Genomic DNA, 23,085 nt, shown 5'->3' on the forward strand with positions numbered 1-23,085 from the left:
TCAGCTGAGATCATACTGAATGAGGTTACTCAGAGGGCCTGGCCATATGGTTAATGTCATTGTCATGGTGCACAGTTGATTGGGTGACTGCTTGTGCCTTAGTGATATGGACACTGTCAGAGTGGAAGAAACCAGTCCTGTAAAAAAAACCAAGAAAAAACAAAAAAAAAACATAAAACAATTTTATCCCTCGTATTCCTCAAGCTTTACAGTATGCAGCAGTGATCGTACAACATGTCCCAGATTTGTCATTCACTCAGGTTCATCTGTTGTCATTCGTGTTGGAGACTAGTTTTCCCGTTGTGTATATATTTATGTCTCACAGAGATGTGGAGAACAGTTTTCTGCAAGTTCCCAGGAGTAATTTCTGCAGTGTGTCCCTAAAGCTTGAACAGAGATGGGAAAGAAACTCTTCAGGACCTCTGCCCTTTCTGTGCAGAATACCCCACAGAAAGATTTAAAGCATGAGGGAGTAGATGCTGTCAGTGGTGTTGAAAGTTACCACAGGAGGATGGATCTGTTAAAATATGTTTACTAATTTACACCGTACCACTGCTTCCTTTCTCTTTCAGTATCTTCTTTTGTCTTTACATCTCATGTCCTCTCATTTATATGAGATTATGCATTTCTCCCAGTTATATTATCTATCTTATGTTCTCCTGAAAATCATTATTATGTAATTGGGGTATAAAGTAAAAATAAACTAATAGCGTGCATTATGTTTCTGTACTGTAGGTTGTTATTTTCAGTATTATTAACATTCTCATGCATGCTATAAAATCTAACTTGAATTAAAATATGGTTTATTTCTTGCAAAATCAAGATAGTATAGAACTGTCAGTCTTATCTGACATCCTATTTGTAGAGTTGTAGAGTCAGAAGAGTTGAGTCCACTATAATGAAGTGTCAACTTGCACAGTAGGATAATATTGGTACTTTAGCCACCCTGAGACAGACAATCTTCTCCCTCCAAACTCCTATACATTCACTTTACATGAGTCAGTCTATTTTCTGGTCGGCAACATTCCTCTTTTTGTTGGAAAAAAAACTCATTTTGTCTTTCATGGCATATCGCAACCACACAAAAAAAAGCTACAGTTTCATCCATCTGCTGACCTCATTTTCATGGCCAGGCTCAAATCTTTGAGTGGAATTTTCTGGGTGTGTACACTCAGCCGTCCCTTGGATGTCGTTGGCATGTCTCCGAAGCAATTTTCTCAACTATGAATAATTCACCAGATATTATTCCAAAGGTCATCTTATAGTAATTAGTACCCTGCTGTTGACTAAACAGCCTCAAGGTACCTGATGGCCAGTTTAATTACAATTTGAAATTAGTGTACTGTTTGACAATCTCTATATGTTCTCCTGACACTTCAACAGATGACACCTTGAGAACTAAGTAGGCTTACAATAAGTTAGCTTGTTAGCAGATGGGGATGGAGGGTGTAGGGGTGAGAAAAGAAGCAAGCAGTGAGTACGCTGACAAAGTCCTTTCTGTTCAAATATGCAGTAATTACTGGAAATGCAGATTGGTGTAGTTGGGTATGCATGTGTTTTGACACTACAGACATCCTTGGCACTGTCACTGTCTCATTATTAGCCAATTACCATGGAAAACTAATGGGGCAGGTCACAGCCGGCTCTCTTAAGGAGATTGGGGAGTGAACATATGCTGAAGATGCGGCAAGATGACACAGTCCAGCAAGCCTTTGGCGTGTTACGAGGTACATGACATGGCTCTTTGTGTCGCGCAAGTTAGGAGTCAGTGCCGACAGATCCTGTCATGTCCCGTTGTCGTGAACATCAACCCCTGCACTATACTGTATGCTTGAGGTTTCCTCTCCGAGGACTTGTATATATTCATAAGAGAACAGTGGATAAAGCATTAAGCCAAAAGGGCCTCAGGTGGATCTATAGCCCAGGGGGATTGTCAAAGCTGTTGCAGAGTTTGCCTTTGAGGCATCAAAGCTGCCATAGATGGATGAGTGGATACATGGATTGATGGATGGATGGATGGATGAGTACATGGATGGATGTGTGAACGAACAGATATTAAAAGAACATGAGCAATGACCAAAAAAAGATAAAAAATGCCATGTACAATTTAGTTTTTTCTGTATCTTTACTGTACACAAGCCCAAATGGCCACAGGTAGAATAGACAGCCTTAGGGTATCAGTGAAGATCCTGCACAGAGAGTCTAAAGTACATCACAGTTGACATTCTGAACAGACACACCACATGAATGAATAGATACTTTCTCTACTCATGGCTTAAACTTACATTTACATCTTGGCCCTAGAACTAAAATTAAGGTTTATTGTGGTCTATTGATTTTCTTCTGAAATTTATAGCCTACAGTACTTCCTAGAGTCTATGGTCTATGCTGATATAATAATGGCTGGGCAGTCTAATGAGTAGAGGAGCAAACTTGTGACGAAAAGCTCATTGATCTGTATTGTTGGATTACATCAAAAATGTAGGAACTGATCGATGAGTGCTCTGCCTTTCCTAAAAGAATCCATCAAAGTGCCCTTTAGACTCTAAAGGTGCCATGATCTACATTTAAAGGCCCAACCATTCATTTTTTGACCACATAGATGTAAGGTATTTTGATATAAATAATGATGAATGGAATATCTGCAGTTCAAGTATTTTTCCAAATTCATTATAACTACTACAATACCATAATATTTAAAACATTACTGTGTACATAAAACATGGCACCCCTTCAAAATCCAGAGCATATTTAGCATGCGATTTAAGTAATGGTTGTTGTAGAGTACCTGTTCTGCAATTTACGCAGCACAGTTATGGATAGATTCATACCATGTGTTCACATCACGTGGACGGTAGCAATGGCAATAATTCCAATAGTTACAACTTTCAGTGTTGGAATAAATTGAATTCAAAGTGGCAACCGTCAACATATTCCTTGTATGCGAAAGATGTTGCTTGCAGTGATGAACCCACAGGAAATGTTTAACTGACTCTGCAGTTTTTATTGGATTTGTGGAGCTTTATAGCATCTTCAGCTCATTGTTTTGGTTTTCCAGCCCACAACTTAAGGTTTTGCTACACTTTCAATGCTATAACACCCCACTGCACTGCCTGGCAGCAAATGGAAGACAAAGATAGTGACTAGCTGGTGAACGTAGTGGAGCATTTAGCAGCTAAAGAGCCTAATATTTCCCTCTGAGACCAAAAACAGCTAGTAGGAAGCACTCCAAATGAATGCTAATGTTGCTCCCAAGCGGCAAATACTATGGCTTGAGGCTGAAGCCAATGCAGATGTACCTTAAAGTGCAATGCCCCCGGCAGCTGCTAGATGCTGGCTCCAAAAAATCCCTGGCTCCAATTGACTCCCCTTCAAAAAGCATCAACTTTTCTCTAAAAATATATTTTACAATGACTTATTATGGTCTGACTTGCTAAACTGGGGCCTTCTATTAAGTGTGCTCATTTTGGAAAGTGTTGCTCTGTTGATTTGAAGACTTATAGTAGACATTGATGTCTGCTGTGTGGGTGTTGATTGACAGCTGTGATTGATAGTTTGCTCACCTGCTGCTCTCCCTATCTCCAGGACTCACACTGAGTTGCAGTATTTTGGTACATTTAATGTTACTTGATGATAGTCTACTTTCTCTGTTAGCAAAATTTAGTTAAAGTACCTATTGTTAACCCAAGTGTGCACTGCTTGGTGTTCACAGTAAGCTAGCGTTCACCTCTGTCCAAGGTAGCGGGGTGTATTTCCAGAGTGTGACACCCTGATGGTGTGAATGTGGCAATATCCACAGCCACCAACAATGAATTGCAGTTTTTGAAGTCTGTCTTAGGGTTGTGTGTGTGAGTGTTTTTCTCTGTTCCCATAAATATATCCATTTACCGTATGTCATAGGTTGAATTGTTACCCCAGTGGTATTTATTTCCAGAAATGATGAAGGTGAAATTCCATGTCTAATTTGTCATATATCATTAGCTGGAGATTGCTATAATTGGAGTAACAATATGCAATAACAATATGGAGTGACAATATGCTCTCATGTCACATCTATCACTGATATGACAATGCTCTCAGGCAAAACTTAATCAAACAACAATGTAAAGTGAAGGACAAGCATGATCCGTGCATACTTTGAGGACTCAATATTTAATGGCTCAAGTAAAATTCAATGACAAGAAAAATCATTTCACCATATGGAAGGTCATTTTTTCATAGATTTAAATGGGATATTGTACAAAGGCATGACAACACAGACTGTATAGCTTTAACGGACCAATACAGATTCGCTGGCAAGCATTGAAGCCTTCTCTCAAAGCAAACTCGACCTGACTCACTGATGACTAATTTACAAGCATATACTTAAGTCTTATATCATATTTTGATATAGTTTTTGTACAAGATACATTTTGTGTACATAAAATATTCTGGCAATGTGCATGCCAGTATACACATAGTGCACACGCACGCGCGCATACATGCAAGGACACACTCTCCCTCACACACATACAAGATCACCTATAAACACATTCAGACACACTCTCATTAATATTATGCATATGTAACCATTTACATTACAACAGAGATTGTCATCTCATCTTTTCTTATGTTTTCCCTTTTTATCAACATAGTGAATTCCAGTATTTAGCCTGTAGCCTTTAGTCCTTACTGTATGCGGCTTTCCAGTTTGTAACCATTATTATTAGTTCTTAGGGGTACTGCTATGTACAGTGTAAAATCCATTTTACCTGACAGAATAGATATTTGTGTGTACTTAGAGGCATAAGTGGTACGCACACTTCACAAAGTTTGAATGTGTACACTGTGTAACATTTGTTTTGTTCCATAAGACAGACACACAGGTAGAGCAGTAAACATCAATACTGAGACTGAATCTAGTCATGGATGCATGAGCTACATAGTCAAGTGTCAAAACGCCTTGTGGAAGTCCAAACGGTTCATGCAAATTATGACACAGGTCGACATGATAATCATGACACAATTTTTGAGTTGAAAATGTCTGAAAATAAAATGCAATGTTCAGTTTTTTGTATTGTATCTTCGCTATTCATATTATTAGGAGAGATGGAAAACAGGAAAATGAGAGCAGAATCATGCAAAGTGAAAAACTGTCATCACTCATGACATTTTTTCTATTTGCCTGTATTTTGTGAAATATGAAAACCACTACTTACTCGGAGGAGCCTCATTCCCTCACCCCCACCCCCATCCCCTCCAAAAACCAAAAACCAAAAAAAAAAAAAAAACAAAAAAACAAACAAAACAAATTCACATTCATGGGTATGCTCTTTGTTGAAAAAATAAGCACATCAAACATTGCCAGTTTTACCTCTAGAGGTGCACATGGTAAAATAAAATGGGACAACAGTACACAAAAAACTCATATTAGTATCCAAAGCAATATCCTACTGATGTACAGGTTCATTCATGCAGTCAGAATTTCTCAAGTTGTCTTTCAATAAATGTAGCTGCTGCAACATTACAGTACATAGGAGTTATGTAAGCAGAGTAAGTTAAAACACAGTGAGGATTACAGATAGGTAATATTGTGCATACTGTACACATGTGATTGGATAAATTATTTCAAACAAGGACATTTTTGTTGCAGTGTGATAGTGTATTATCCCATACATATTTAATGGATATTCTCTCCCCCCATGATATGAGGAAGGGCACAATTTCCTGTGTCATTTTTATTAGCACTAAGCAATGGTGATGCATGGTAAAGAATGCAAACGTTTCTTAAAAACCTAATTGTTTTTTTTTTTGTTTGTTTGTTTGTTTTTTTTGTTGAAATAATCCAAGCCAGAAATGTATTTGCCCTCCTTTTTCACATAATTTTGGATTTTTTTTTTCTCTGACTTTTGGATCATTTGTCAAAGCGATTTCAGTTTTCAGTGACATTATGATGCATGTTCCCTTTGATATGCGCTCCTTTTGATTAAATATGTATTATTTATGCCATTTGGTGATACATGTCTGTCCTATAACAATGAAATGAGATTAAAAGTGATAGAAGAAAAAAATGAAAGTATTGGTAAATGAGCTGAAATTGGATTCCCGAACAGGGACATTTTCATCAAATGATGTTTATAGGAGGATTTATTTAAGTTGCATGTTTTGAATTAAATTCATTTTCGTAATTGACTGAGGTGAAATTGAATTGCCCCTTTCCTTGTCCTTGACACACTGTTCCTTTAAGTGATCATTTCACTGAGTCTCAAATAAATCCTCTTTATAATGATAAGAGTCCTGACCCGAAGTATCAGAGAGAATAGGTGTGGTAGCTAAGAGCATGCAAACACAATTTGCGTTGCACCTTCCCTCAAGAATGCCACGTTGCATTATAGATTTAGGCCTGTTCCCAATTTGCAAGATGGTACAAGAAAATGAATTGCATGAATCATATACCTGATGATGTAGACACCTGGCTTGGATGTTCCTAGAAAGAAAAATGAATATCAGCAAAGTCACTTATTGCTGTAGCAATAGATTATACTGCACCCAATCTGTTACAGCAGCAAGTTAGTCTGGAGTAGTTATCATCATCAGTACAATTTACACACCCAGGCAATGATGCATTGTGTGTGTATGCCGAAACCATGGTGAGGGGAAGCCTGAAGGGAGGTCCTTTCAAATAGTGCCAATGCGTATTCTTATGATAACTGCAAAAATAACATTTACATCAATAATTCAGATAGACTCAGGGCCCTGAAGAAATTCTTGCACTCTGGTCTATTATTCCACTGTCAACACATAGTAAAAACTGATAACAGAAACTTTCCTGCCAAACTAAGATGTATGAAAACACACAAAAGTAATAAATTGCAAGAACATAGGTGTCATTAATGCTATGATGTGAAGAGTAGGAGCGAATAAAGCTGCTATTTTTGAGGGCTTATCACCTTGTCATTGCCTCTGCACATGCAGAGCATGTTTCCAGCTAGCCAAGAGAACAATTCCAGACCTCCTAACCACAATGAGGGTCGCTGCTGAGATCACACATCAAAGTAATTAGACTGAGAATTTCATAATTGGCTCCATAGCTGTTATTATGCGAATGTTTCTGAGCAGTAAAATGTGAGAAATAAAAACAAAGGGAAGGAAACAAAAGGGTGTGTTTCCAAAGCGCATTTGTCTGCACCTTTCAAGGCTAAGCTATTGAGATAATGCTAGTTGTGAACAGTTTTTTAATGGAGTTGGCAGAGATGGAGCAACCACCATATGGAAAACATCTTGGGTATGTGTGTGTATTTTGTGTACCAGTCCATGATGAAAAGAATTCAAAAGATTACCGGTGCTGTCTACTATTGGCCTAGTTATGCTTTGTGGACTTTTTTTTTAATCCTTCTGCAGTCCCCTGACCAAAATAGACTTCTGAAACACATTCAGGCAAGACAAGAGAAACATCTTCCATCACCAAAGGAGTTTGTGCTGCATGTTATACAGAGCAATACTTCACTAGAACTTGAACAGGAACACCATCCACCCAGAGCTCATAATTAACATTTAGCCCAATTTAGCTCACTCAACACAAAGTACTGTATTTGCATTTGTTTCTGCGTGAGGAAATGGTCTTTTAGGACACAGTTCCACAGTAAGCTGGGCCCAAGGAGCTTAAAGCGTACATTGCCCTTTCTTATCACTAAGCAAACATCACCGAACTGAAAGCAAAAGCATTTCGATTTTTTTTTTTCCTCTGATGGAACTACTTTGGTATAGAACTACCTTTTATTTATTATACATGGGTCAGCTATGTTGTTCCTTTCAAATGCTTAAGCGGTCAGCCTGATCCCATATGATTTTGTCTGAAAAGCATCATCATGATCAAATCCATTCTCAGATGTCTTCATTAGTAAAATTGAGCTGGAGCTGGCCAAAGTTATTCAAATGATGCATAACTCCACACGTACGCATACATACTGATCATTAAGTCACTGACAAAAAGCCATCTGTGGATGGGGTTAAATGTATGTCAGGCCAATGAAGATCTGTCTTTTACAACTGGTGCTCATGTAAGAAGGAGCTGCTGCCCCCGCCAGTGGTCGTCTGCTGCCCAGGAGAGGAGAAGCTTGCCAGGGGGATGACCTTGACGGGGTCCTCCTTCTTACTACTGCAGTGTCTGTCCAGGGTGTTGTAGAACTGCGGCCGGTTGATCCCTTTGTCCAGTTCATCTCTTTTAGGCACAGACCTGCCCAGGGTATGGCGACCATCCATGACCCCCATGCAGCCCATGTTAGCTTTGGCTCCACGGGCACAGCTCTGCTGGAAGCCAAAGGAGGGGAGCGTACCGGAGATGGCAGTGGTGGTAGGGGTGGAGATGGGGCTGTTGCTGCCAGGACCCTGGAACTGGGCCAGGGCTGGGGGCATCCAGCAGCTGTCAGAGTGGCCCAGTATCAGACACTCCTGGGTACAGGTCTCAGAGGCCTCAGCCAAGGCTTTCTGCAGGTTCACCTCGATAGCTGTAAAAAAGCAGAGAAAGAGGAAAGAAGAAAACAACATAGGTCAGGTCAACGAGTGAACTCATGAATCATAATGTAAATAGAAGAAAGTTGTCATCTTATCAGCGGTTGACCCACAAAATGTCAGCCTTTTAGCAAAATGAAAGTCAGTGATAAATGTTTCATTTTATCTTGTAATGAGAAAAACACCAGCAGAGCATTTAATTTCCATTGATATTCCCATGACTCTGTCTGTTTACCTACAATATGCAATGAATTCCCTGTAGCTTAATTAGAGTTAGAAAAAAATGTCTTGCTGTTTGTGTCTTGGATTGGCTTAACTGTATTAAATATTTAATGAACATCTTAACAAAGCATTGTTTATTTTAATCACTGTCAATGTGGCACACCTTTGATCTTTAAGAATCCAAAAAAAATCTGGTCAAATAAGAAAAAAAAAACAAACAAAAAAAAAAAACAGTAAGCACTGTGAGCATCTTTAGCACTTTCAGGTACCATAAATACACGTGCTTAATTGTGACAATATTCAGACTGCATGCATGGAAGGTAAGAAAAAACTAGAAACTGAATAAGGATGCGACTGGGAAAGCACTCATACTATCTTATCTCATTATCCTTGCACTGACATCACATGTAGAATGAGTCTGGATTGAGGCCTCAACATTGAGCCTCAGCAATAAAGCCTGTCAAGCCAGATAATTAGAATGTAAAACAGTATGCACCAAGGCAACCAGGAGCCTGCAGTGTTATGTTTCCTAGGACATGCAAAGGAAAGAGGGGTCCTCATTCAAACATCACATCGCTCCTCTAGGCTTCAGCTTCAAGCTGTCATGTAGAAATTATTTAGTATATTTGCATAAGTAAGAATGCTATCAATAATTAAACGGCCTTAGACCGAAGTACACTGGGATGACTATTTCCTTTATGCACACAAGTTGTTCACACATGCACGCATGCTCTGTGCAATTCAATTCCACAGACACTGGCAAATCTTCTTGCCAATTTGTTTATAGTTTTATACTGAAATACGGCATTATACAGACTGAAAATTAATATTCTGATTACTCTATCCTAGTGATACCAGTCCTATTCCATAAAACTATCTAGATTGTTGCATAACGGCCCAGTGCCCTCACTTTTTTGTATTTCTGTGCTACCGTAGATTGAATAGCACAGCCTCAACTTTAATTATGAGAGCAGTGTCTGAAAATGAATCGCCTGGTATAAATTGTGAGGATATATTTGGAGTGCCCACATGGAGTCAAATCTGTCCTCTCCATACTGAACTGGAGCCTTGGAGCAGGAGTGTATAAATCCCTTGGGCGGTAAATGTGTCACCTTTCAGAGGGTCACTAACTTCATTAAGGCAAAAATGGATGCTGCTTTCTCATTCTCTGAGCTAGCACAATAGGGGCGAGCCAAGTCTCGGCCGTGCCCTGACTCAATCTCTCTCCAAGTGTTTTTTTGGTGATGCCTTTTCAGGGTACTGCCTTTTTTGATGAGGTAATGCTATTAGCACAAACGTACTTCTTATTCCACAAGCATACACCCAGACACACAAATAAATGTTCCTAGGTCCTAACACAACACACACATTTGAAAGTGTGTTTTGTCAGATTACTTCCCCTATCCTCAATTTTAGCTGATCAGTACAGCCAAAAGGTGAAGCTGTCTTTAATGTAGCATACTTTACAAATGGAAGGTATTTTTGTGGCTTTGTGACACACTGCTTGAACTCACAGCAGCTGTGTCAACAGCCTGCAGTGCTTCAGAATTTTGTATGCAATATTTCATCAATATTTCCAAGCAATATTTCCAGCTTCTCCAAAAGATATAGGCCTGTGCTATTTTCTATTCCAGAGGGATAGTTTGGATAGGCGGTGGCGGATTTGGGAGGGTGGGAGCACGGCGTGAGTGATGTTGCTGACAGCTCTGGCTGCTTTCGTCAGCTAGAGGTATGCCGCAGCCTGCTTGTGATGCCGCTGTCTTTTGTATTCAGGGGAAACAACTGTACCCCGCGGAGCTTTCGGGAGGAATCACACATCACTGACGCCATGAATCCCCTGATGCTGTGAACATTCTTTTCTACGTTCCTTTCAAGGAAATTTGAATGGCAGACAAGTGGGGATAATGGCAAACAATGGGGTGTAATAGACAGCATGACTGAGATCAGACCTACTGTTCTCATTTGAGATGATTCATCTTCACCGAGCAGTGGTGATATGGTTGAAACAGAACTGTGATACCTGTTTAGTTACTCTGTGGAGTCAACTGAACATCTAATACAAGCTCACCTGTAATCACCTGAGATAACTGTTGGTTGACTTCAGAAATTAAGTGGTATTCAATTCACGTTCTCATTCAAAGCAGCCTGTGGGCTAATTTGACTGCTCTGTCATAACGTAATCTATTATCCATGATCTTGTGTATTTCTGGGCACCCCACGGTGCCACAGTACTAGGAATCTAGTTGATCTTATGGTCATACACAAGGTCAATACCAGTGGTAGCCTACAGCAATCTTGTTCTGCAACATCAACACATCCTTTGGCTAGCCGCAGATCGAAAACCACTGCATCCACCTTCAGCTGACCTTCCATTCGTGTGTCCAAACTTAATAGCTTGTATAAACACTGGACACGTGTAAAAGCCAGGTATGAGAATACTCCATGGCGTGCACATGATTCCCAAAAATATTTTCTGTACTGAATGAAAATAGCAGAGAAATGACAGTGGACAGTTCGACTGGACACAAGGCATAATGTAATGTATAAGTAAGTGTAAGTACTTGTAATCTTTTGATTTAGAAATCAAGGGCGTAGGTTTGGTTTTAACTTTGGTTAGGACATTTTTTGTTGGACAAAATAATTGTGTATGTGTACTTGCTCTTTATCACTCTTTCCTCTTTCATATGCACATGCACGCACACACACACACACACATAAAGAGCCTGACTCTGCAAAACTCTACTTTACTGAATATGCATTTGCTGACTTGCTTGAAACTGGACTTGTATCATGATTTTTTCTCTGATTTTTACATTTTATCTTATTGAAAGACTCCTTAACTGTAATTTGGAGACCAAATATATATGTTTAAAAATAAATTATCACAAACCGTCACAATGAATGTAACAATAAAATAAATGTGTAGAAACCTGTAGGGAACACGCTGCTGTGTAATTAGTTGCTGTAAGGTTTTAATACCTCACCTGAGATTCTGTTCTTCTTTCAGTTTGTAGATTTGGGCGCCACAACTCAAGAGTTTCATGACAGAACCACAGTGATGCTCAAACCTATCTTTAAATAATCTCAAAATCTTCTATTTGTTTTATTTTTCATTCAGCCCCTGAACTTATGGCTAGATCTTTCATTATGACATCAGAGCTCAGCTGCTGCAGCTCACGTGTTATGTGTCAGCATGTCTGAGTAACAATCACAAATTAGCTAACAATGCCTTATGCCTGAAATTAAATGTGATAGTAAATGATCTTAGTTTTGTCTAGTGAACTCATTTGGAACGTTTAAACAACAAATATTAATTGCTTCAAATTCTCCACCTCACCGACTCCACTACTGCTGCTGCTGCTGGGTTGTTGCTAGTCAACAATGCATATAGCTTGGTGAGGGTTGCCAGATCATCAGGTCGAGTATTCCCCATATTATTTCACTCTTTATCATAATAGTGCACTTTTTTTGCAGAAAACACACAAACCTGGCAACTCCGCAGAGATCTTACCAATAACATTACATGAGATCAGTAAAAATATCAGTAGGGAAAATCCTGCAACAGCTTGATATTGGTAGGGACATCATACCCAAATCTATGCCCATGTTAGAAATATACGAGGGTTGGACGTGATAACTTCAATGCCTGCAATAATTTGCAATCCAATGCAATCAAGTCCAATAGCCCTACAAAACTTTTGGAGGCTTATATTACATTTTTCAGACTTTTTAACATTTTAGGGCTGTAATTTGTACTGTTGCCAGTATGTAGAAGGGAAAAAAGACATCAACAACTAACAATATAATAAATAAAGTATAAACATCTTTCAATCTTGTGCAGTCTAGTGTAGCACCATGCACTTGAACCCACTAAAAATTGAATAAAAACCTTTCTAATTAGTTATATTTCAGCACCAAGGTAATTTTGTAATGATTTGAAAACAGTGCATGGCTCATTCCCATGAGGTTGTTTAAGTGCCATCTTACCAACGAGACATCTGGAACGTTGACAGTTGTGTGTTTCAGTATTATATTTTGCCTTTTTATTATACTACACTATTGTACTGTTATGCATTCGATCAGACTTGATTTTTTTTCTCTGATGGCTGTGAAATTCACTAATGCAAATAAAAGATCTGACAGGCAGAAACAAACACACAGCTAGGGCGCATATTAGCCGCCTGATCAGGGCTTTTCAGTACAATAGTATGAGATATTTAACATGACAGTTGATGATATTTACTGACAGAGCTAGTTACATCTTGATGAGCTTCACATTAAGGCCTGCACACATATCACGATTCAACTCATTATTTCAGCATGCACAAACTCATTATTGCTAATTAAAAGGATAATTGCATGCATCTAGGACATTAAATTCCTCAAACAGCCATCAGGAAGGTGGACTAGGCCCCTGACTCATCCTACAGTGGTAACTGATGCAATATTTTCATTGTTTTAGCTTGAAACATATACACGTCAAACCCATGTATTGTCAAATGAAAGCTGTATCACTTCCAGTAGACTGACTCAATGTAAGAATGCATGGTTATGGCCATATTTGAATTATATTTGTTTACTGTATTTGTCACATGTATGCTGTATTAGAATTCAAAACAGTCTAGGTCAAGCCCATGATTACAGCATGGTCCCCATACTAAAATCTTTTCAATCCAGAAATTTTCTTTTACATTGTGACCTTTTTTTTTGACTTTTAAAGGTTTTGATACATGGACTGTCACTATGCAACATTCTCTGTTTTCTTCACTGCAAAGCCTTCAAAGCTCAATGAATTTAATTTCTTTCTAGTCACACAACATTCACAAAAGTTCAAAAGTTCATACATATTCCAGAAGGTAACTATGCCAAGAAAATTTACCTTTCACAACCCGAGTCTTTATCAGCATTGCCCCTCTCAGTGTCAGTTAGTTTGAGATCATCATGTTTAATCGTGCTAAAATGATAAAATAAAAATGCAAAAGAGGCTTATATTTAGCTGCATGAGATGTTAAAAATGGAGACTTCGCCTTTTATCAAGAGTTATAGAAGCATCCTAGAGTACCACAAGTACTACAGCGAGTGCCAAATATTATCATTATCATATTATGTGTTCTCGTGTGATAGGGGATGAGATGAGACTGAGAGTGAGAGTGAGAGAAAAAAAGAGACACAGAGGGTGCACAAGCAAATGTCTCCGTGTCTGGAGGGGGACCAAAAGACAGAAACAGAAGAATATGGAAGATTCTTTCAACAAATAGAATCTCAGTAGAAATAATTGGGTTTGTAATTGCCAAGACTTTATCACTGTGCTCGTCCTTATACCCACTCCAAACGTACAATCTGGATAAGCAAATGGATGGTCATTAATAATAATAGCGCTATTAAAACCCCTTGGTGTTGCACTGAAAAGAGAAGATACCATTACTTTCATCACAGATCTGGCAATCATCATTTGAAGGAGAGACTAATGTCTCACTTTCACAGAATTACAAATACGAGACAGCCCACTTACATGCTTTATGCATTTCATCGTCCTCCCTGTTTTCTCATGGCCCATATTTATGATGCACACTTGTGACTGATTCATAATTTTGATGAAGTGTATTCATATATGAATTCACGTTCTATTCAAGATATTGCAAATCTCATGAGAGGCTGTGTTTTGAAGGAATGGAAACTATACCATACTAATATAAGTCCTGCATATACAGTACTTAAACAATGAAATAAGAATATGTTGGCTTGGCGACAAGGTCTGTGACTTCCCTAGAATAAGCCTGTCTCTATGGCAATGAGTCTGAAAATTAACTTTTCTCTGCACGTCAGACTCAAATGCTATTTGGTTTTCTTTACTTTTATCAGGAGGAGTTACAGTATAATCCCTGGCGAAGGCAATAAGAGCTGTCATTGTCACTGCTGACAAGGGCGAGGAGGAGGAAGTAAATATTCCATTGTTGCAATAAAAAACTCGGCGTGCTCTTCGGAAAGCAAGGATCAACTATGCCACAGAGGTCAGCAGTGCCATGTAGGAGGCTGACATGTATTAAGATCTATAAGAAGCCACACTGGGGCTGACAGTTTGTCAAGACCTCCTGAAGAATTTTATGAACACCATTTTATTATAGAATGTGAAATGAAACAATATAAATATCCCCATACAGGCTTCATCTACAGGCCATCATCACTGACGATCATTTGACTTAAAAGCTGCATACCAGTGAATAGTAATGAGTTACCTATGATAATGGCACAGTGGATTTCCCCACTGAAAACATACATTTCAGAACAATCCTGTGTCGCAGCGATACAAAGTGAGATTTAAGAAACGGCAAAGCCATTGCTTCTCTTTTTCACTTTTTAAAACAAATAGTGCCAGATGTAATGAATGGCCTTTAGTAAAAAAGACAATGTGACGCAGATAAGAGGGGAGTGAGGTTGTATTCTAGACTAATTACTTTTGATGCATTTACTGAGACGCCGCTGACAACGGTGAGTCTCTGAGCCACATACGTATTTATCAGCACTTGTGGGACCTATACAGTTCCTCACCTGTAATCCATCTAGCCTTGTCTTCTCTCGACCCTTTTTGCTTTCCTAGTGTTTGACCCATTGTAACTGAAAGTAATTGCAGGCAGAAAACAACATCTAATGATTACTTTATCTGGGAGTCTGAGAGAGAGTGAAAAGTCACAGACAGGTACTTTCAACAAAAGGAGGAGGTCTTTTTGTTCCCGACACACAATTTCAGACAACAAAGAATATTATTGACTTGGCTGAGATTAGAACACCAAAACAAATAACAAAGCACAGGGAAAGGACAAAGTGCACAAAGAGAGAAAGGATCCCTTGAACAACCCAGTGCCAAGCATTTGCTTCTTTCTTTTTGTTGCCATTGATTAAAAGTATGTTGTAGGTTGAAGCACCCATTTCTCCACTGAGCATATACAAGACCAACACAATGTACAGACTAAATTTCATGTAAATTCCTTTATCTTGAAGTCACACTTGTTGTCCAAGGGAGAGAGGAAAAAAAAACTCATATTGCCTCAAGAATGTTTACAAAAAAGCAAAGCCCACATCAACAACCACAATTTTGTGATTTCCATCAACAAAGAGCACACAGTTAGGAAGGTAGAACACAGAAACAGCTTTCTTCTTGACACTTGACATTTTGTGTGTGACATTGGTTGATTACATCTCCTTCATTATGTCTGGACTACTATTGGGCCTCGCCACCCGCCAACAAGAAGCCGGTGTCACCATCAACACAATCAGGCCTGGCCAAATACCCAGCATGGGCCAGATAGATGAGAGGTGCAAACACCATAACAATCTGCAATCAGCGCTCATCACTACAATGACACACAGAGGAGGAGTCACAGAGTTTCTATGGGGGGTAGAAACACAGACATGCTCATGTAGATGCACAAGGGCACACACAAAACCCGTACACACATAAACTGACACTTTCAGAGTTTAAAATCTCATACAAGGACAATCATTCATTTCTCGTTCTTTGCGAATCTGTACTTGTGCAGGCGCTGGACAGTACTGTAGATATACTGTAGGTGTGCTGTCACTGACAAGGAAGCAATACATAAATGCATATTTATAAGATTAAAAAGGTGAATCCACCTTAAAATTCATTGCACATGGATGAATGTCTAAAAAATTTCCATATTGTGTAGATAATGTGCGGTCTGGGAAATGAAAATAAAGAGTGTGGTATGGAAAGGAAGAGAAAATATTTTAGATGGATTTAAAAAAGGAAGGAAAATGGGCTGATTAAGTGGGACCTGACAAAGCTGTCTGATATTTGCAAGAAGATTGGATTGTTCCCGCAAGAATACTATCTAAACAATCAGGGTTTTTTTTTAGGAAATGACTTTTATCTAAAAATGTAAATGTCACTTATTGCACTCTTAGCTTTCCTTTTAAAATCAAATTAGAAGTTGATTCGAAGTGTAAGCAGGTCCTCAAAGAATTAAACCTGTTGCATTAGGAGCCAGCATAACAACTGGAAAATAGCTAATAAAAATGAAGTCACATGATGGTGGAGAGACGAGAGAGACTATACAGCAGCCAACGCTGCGCTACATCCTGTGTCATGTAACAAGCAAATTCATCACATTGACCCATTGCCCCCAATTATTATGGAAAACAAGAATGAATCAAATTAACATTGAAGAAGCTCTCAGATCTGGCTGCCTGTCTGTATAGCCGATGGATTCAGCAGGAGGAGAAGAGGGTAATAAACAAGGTGCCACTGCATATGCTATATATCTTGCAGTCATTGATGATTAGCTCTGTTTTCCCTTAGCCATACATTACTGTTATTGCCTCCATGGCCAGGCAGATAGGAGGGGGATACAAAGGCATCATGAAGCCCATCTTTCAACAGATAACTGGCAGGCTGAAAACCACTCAGCACCAGCGGCAGCATGGATTCAGTGCATGAGTGATCTGGGCATGGTGAAAATTGTAATCTCTTATATGACAGAGCTGAGAGTAGGAGTTTTTCGCCATGTTTTTCATGGGTGTGTGTTTATGTACGTGTTGTACAGAGGTATTCCTGAGTGAAATCATTCAATGTAGTCACAAAAAAGAAGTCTCTCTTCAAATGTCAACAGCTGAAGTCCTAATGTTTTGTCCTACACCAGGCAATCCAGAAAATGTGTAATCTATATGAGGTGTCAGTGTCAGGACCAGACATTCATGCCATATCTTCCTTCTCTCTTTGCTTTTTCTTTCTCCATCTTCAAAATACAGGACAGCTTAGACATGAATACCGACTGAAGATGGTATTAGTCTCACGCATTAGTGCTGAGAAAACGTATATTTGCAATATCAGTGTGTAGTGTAGCATGTTAAAGGTTTTAATATGAGGGGCAGACTCTACCAAGATCCCCCTGTGCATGTACACTTTAAAGGTTTTCCTTTTCCGAAGCGCCACAGACCCTCCTCCGGGGACAACTATTAATTTTTCACTGAAACCTCCCCTGAATAATGAATTCTGTCCTATTTATACACTGTGATAAGTCCACTGAATGTCTAAAAAGGGGTTATCATAAAAAGGGTAAGGCTTTCAGAGAAAGACCTGTTCCTGCTTAACATGTTTAATTCATCCGCATCGCCATGTTCTTGAAAGCAGAAGAAAAGTCATATAATGTATCACTAGCAAACATGAAAGCAGACACAAGCGGCGCATTCAATAAATCACAGCTTTACTTTTACTGTTTTGATGTTGACTGTCACAATCCTCCACCCAAACACCAGCCACTGAAAGTTCAGATATATGCTTTTACTCCTCTAGGCCCTGGCTGACAGATATGCTCTCACTAAAATCACAGAGGTACTCAGTGGCTTGTGTTAATGTTTCTGTCACCACGCACATTATTTGGGATGTACTGAGTGCAGGTATTGTCAACTAACAGTCACAACAGAGCGAGCGACAGATATAGACAGACACACAGAGGGAGAGAGTGTGTGTAAAATGGCAGCTAGGAGATCACAAGCAGAAAATGGAATATAGTTTAGCTCATAAATAATGAAGTAAAAATTGGAACATATTTCAAAATCTGTGGAGAAAAAAAAACATCCTCTGGAATTAATAAACATATTTGATACATGAAACTTTGATCCTTAAAATAACTGTTGCTGTAGCGACTTCTACGTACTCCAGGAAAACAAAATCCTAATTTTGCTGCTATTGTATCAGCACCAAACCATTCATTACAGTTTCACTCTCAAACCAAATAACCATGAGGCTGTCTAATCATAAAAACAGTTACCCTTACACAAACACAATTAATTTATGTTACAGCTGGTATTACCAGTATCAGACAGTGCTATTGACACAGATTAAGTGTAGCACATAACTCGAATGCATGGTGATCTAATTCAATATTATAACTGAAGCATATTTAAATCATCACAATATGAGCATAAATGCAATTATAACTGAATGTAATTAAGATTTAGTTCATATTCAGTTTGATTCTGCTGACATACTGAGAAATTTCATTCATATTTGATATCAAATTGCTGATTATAATAAAAAATTGGCCATACTTAGTTCCTAAAAATAATTCATTTCAGTCTTGTAAATTATATATTTGTCTTTGTTTTAGATTTGAACTAAATATATTGAATATTGCCATCGAACCATTTGGACTTTAAAACCCGTTTCAGTCTTCTGCACTGCTTTCAGTTCTTTGGCAGCAGCTCCTCTTTCAGCTTCTAAACAGAGGTGTCTCAATAGAAAAAAAAAGAAAAAGAAAAAAAGATATAATAAAATAAAAGGGCAAAAGCAGAAAGTAGGTTCGCTGATTGTGTTCTGCCTGTGATGATGAAGAGAATGCTCCAGTGGCTACAACAGTCCACAGAGAGAGAGACAGTCAGTGAAAATAGCCGTACAACTACTTTGCTCCAGAGACTGCCAGCAACCCATTGACCTCGATGTCTTGTATGCTGTTTAGCCTAGAGCGCTAACTATCAGATATTAACACCCCACATCTTTGATTTTGTGGCCTGTCAGGCCCTGGGGACACTTGTATATAGTGTTTGTCCCGGGGTGCCATCCTCTTTATGTCAGCTGTTTCGTCCTCCTCCAACACAACAAACACCCACAAAGGGTATGTCACATTTCTTCTGTCTGGCATCTAGTATAGACTCTAATGTTGACATGTCTGAGCAGATTCTGGGCATGGCCTAGAGAGACAGGAAGTTTGCAAGAAAAAAAAAAAAAAAAAGTAGCCTTGAATGTCACTAACATGTCCGGGTGTTTGTGAAATTGTGGGAGAAAATTGCCAGAGCTTCCTGGCTGATCGCCGCCACCACCACTGCTACGATGACATCACTATAGCCAATTTTATCCTGCAGTTTATTTCAAGCAGCTTTATTTCTGTGTGCTCACGTGCGCGCCTGTGTGCATGTGTGTGAGTGAATGTGTGACAGAGAGACAAACAGGCTTTCTCTCTATGTAATTCAGTGTGTGAAGGCACCAATACCCATCTCTATGATAATTTCCTATTCACTATGAGCAAAGACAGCAACACTGATACAATTCATTTCCCCTTTATTAACTGGTGCGGAAATGTTGCGCCCAGCAGAAGTGACTTCTGAAGTCTTTCAGGGCTGAGGGTGGCAGAGTTTGTTTTACGGGTGGGAGGAGAAAGCTAAGAGAACAGGGTAGATGATTTTGGGAGCTATGCATCTATAATAGTGTATTTGCCAGAGACAAGAGGCTTGGTTTCCATGAACATTTAGTGGCCTATTGAGTGTCTTATTTAGCATGAGACCCTGGATCAAAGCCAATCGTTTCCAACAATACATTTACCTTGTCTAAGAGAGTAAAAACTACCTGTCAGCCCTGTAAACTTTGGGCAAAGTTTTATTGTTATATGTCTTGTTTGCATTACTCGTTCGAGTTTCATGTGTGACATGCAGAGTCAAGTCCAGTCAATCATAGTGACATTCAATTCACTCGAACTGATGACTTGCCACCAGTCTGCCACTTTTATCTCTGGCTGATGTCCTTTTTATTTTCCTTCATTCTAACTCTTCCTCTCTTCACTCTGATATAGCTAATTATTTCAAACTATCAGGTAGACAGTTTCAATTTCAATTAAATCCTGTCTTCTGCATTGACCTTGGGGTTGCTCTGTCAGCCCCGAACAGGTCCTCTGGCAGTTATGGGTGCCATTTAAGAAAAAATTTAAACTCAATTTGAGCCCAACTTCAGTGAATCCACGCTGAGTTCACCCTCGTCAAGACAGAAGTGTGCTCAGTATATGTATTCCAGTAACACACTTAATGTGATAATTGAAAGGGTCCCAATTAAAGCTTCAAGGCATAACTGGCTACTCTGATGCACCCTAGGGTTGCTGTGAAGGACAGATTTACAGCCTTATGCAGCTAATCTAGCTGTCTAGTATGGGTTATGAATCTTAATGCACTGATGATGACATATTGGGTGATGTAAGCTTATAAACACAATATGTTTGTTCACAGCATTAACAAGAGGAGGTAAATGTAGCCATAAAATATCACTCAATTAAATAAGTAGAGTGGGTAATCACATTAATGTCAATATGGTTGCTGTAGGTGCACCAAACACTCTGTTTGTGTACCTAAAACAAAGAGAAAAGAAAAAAAAAAAAACTTCCACAAAGTAGCTGCACTATGCCATTCAGGCAAATGTAATATTAGACCCTGCTGCAAAAAAAAGACAGAGGGCACCATGTATGTAAGAAAAACAATTACGTGATATTGACAGCTAGTGCAATCAAAGGCTCCCCTGCCAGACTCAATGAGGTGCCAATCAACTGAGTGTCTCTGCCTCACGTTGCCGCCGCTGCTGCCGCTGCTGCCTTTCATTTTAGAGTCAGAGGAGATTCTGCCGTGGTGAATCATCAGTCAATAGCTCAGAGCTGATAGTTAATGCTGATTGATGACATTCACCAAACCAAACCCCCACTCCCCCACATGCCCCCCCACCAACCCCCTCAGCAATACCTATCATCTGCAATAAACAGTCAGGATGCAAGATAAAAATCAGCAGATTAAATCAAGAAGAAATAAACAAGCTAGCTCTGTATGTAAAAATTACTTTTATTATTATTTTGTTATATTGTTATTAATTGTTATTATTATTATGGTAGTAGTAGTAGTGGTAGTATAGTAATAGTAGCAGTTGTAGTAGCAGAAGTGTTGTTTTGATTAATATTGTTCCAAACTAGTTTCAAATCCTCTGTCACCATGTTTTGAAGGCTTTATTGTTTCTCTTGGTGAGAAACTGGTTGCTGATCGAATGTTACTAAAGGTTGTCCATGATTGATTGAAGCTATAATTAAAATAATGATTAAAATAAATGATAAAGCACCAGATGCTTTCTCTTCATTGTCCCATGAAATGTGAATTAGAATGTCATTCAAAGCATGGCATTAGCCAACACAATGTACAGGCATTGATGAACAACTTACTGCACGCACGCAATTAAAGTGATTCTATCAAATGTGACATTTCTATCACCACAACATTCTGCCTTGCTCTTCCTTTTCCTTCACCTGCGGTGGTTTGCTCACGATCAGAATAATAGCACAAGATCACACTTCAGAAGAGAAAATATCATTCCTGTGGAAAATATCTTAATGTGAATTTATGTGAAACATGGCAATGGTGAGCTGTAATAGGCACTTTGTAACCCAGAAATGTCAAGCAGGAGGAAGAACACTGCAACAAAACATAGGTATGATATTGAATTGGCTAGAAGTGTCACCCCTAGAAAAACATAAAATTATCTTCTCTCCCTCGTTCTGTCTTTGCCAATATTCACTGTCTAGCTCTTTCTTTTGTTATTCTCTTTCTTTACAGTTTCTTCTTGCTTGCTGTTTGTCTGTTTATTTTTCTAGATTTATTTTTCATCTTGTGAAGACAATTTTTAGCACTCTGCTTTATTAAAGCATTTGTTGGATCTGGCAACTTCCTCTGCAGACTGCCCATACAACAAGGAAAAGGAAATAGAAAGCTATAGGGGGGGATACAGTCTTAAGAAACAGAACTTATGTTGAACATCATCCGGTAATGGTTTCCTACAGCCGGAACTGTAGCATTTCTTCATTATCCCTCCTCCACTCTTCACTCACACATCCACTATTATTTACAGTGGCTCTCAGGGAGTCAACATATTGAAGTCAGACATGCAGGTATACTATGCAGGATTTTTCCTTAAAACCAATGTATAGACTCATACAAAAATAATCCCTCTCAGTCATCACTTATGACCCACTAGAAGTGTATGGTGGTATTTTTCAGCAGAAATCCTGCCCTCTGCCTTTATTTTCTTACTTATTATTTTGCTGTGTTCGGGACATTTCTGGGTGTGAGCCTTGGGGCAGTGGGTGTGTAGCCCCCAGCCAATAACAGCGTGCAGGGTGTGAGGTCGGGACTCTGTGTCTGTTTGACCGAGGGAGGGACTGAGTTACACACACGCAGAGCGGAGAGGCCACAGTTTGCATTCACACCAAATCCAATAATACGGCACCTTGCTGCAGGTGGTGGAGAGGTGTGGGCATGTTTGTTTGTGCTTTAGAATGTAACTGCCATGAAACAATCAGAAAATAACATTTTACTTCTCTAATTCACTTCTTTGTTCTCACTACCACTGCTCTCTCTCCTAATTCACTCTCTAGCTCGCTCGACCTCGAATGCTCTCTCTCTCTTTCTCTCTCTCTCTCTCTCTCTCTCTCTCTCTCTCTCTCTCTCTATCTGTCTCTTTTGCTTTTTCTCACTCTGGTGTCGTTGAGCTGGGGAGGAGGGGCCAACTTTGAATGTTATGTTTACAAACAGCTACCGACAAATCCTCCATAGTAT

The 23,085-nt window shown here is 39.1% G+C and overlaps 1 protein-coding gene across 1 annotated transcript in view; it reads right to left on the reverse strand.

The window, feature by feature from the left end:
- Positions 1-4,222: 4,222 nt before the first annotated feature.
- LOC137188928 (protocadherin-9-like) overlaps positions 4,223-23,085 on the reverse strand; it is a 97,282-nt gene continuing 78,419 nt past the window's right edge. Inside the window, exon 6 of the mRNA XM_067598512.1 lies at positions 4,223-8,486. Within this exon, the coding sequence (XP_067454613.1) occupies positions 8,023-8,486 (464 nt within the window). The 3' untranslated portion in view covers positions 4,223-8,022. The remainder of the gene's footprint in view (positions 8,487-23,085) is intronic.

Source organism: Thunnus thynnus, chromosome 9 (genome assembly GCF_963924715.1).
Source record: "Thunnus thynnus chromosome 9, fThuThy2.1, whole genome shotgun sequence".
Lineage (NCBI taxonomy): Eukaryota > Metazoa > Chordata > Actinopteri > Scombriformes > Scombridae > Thunnus > Thunnus thynnus.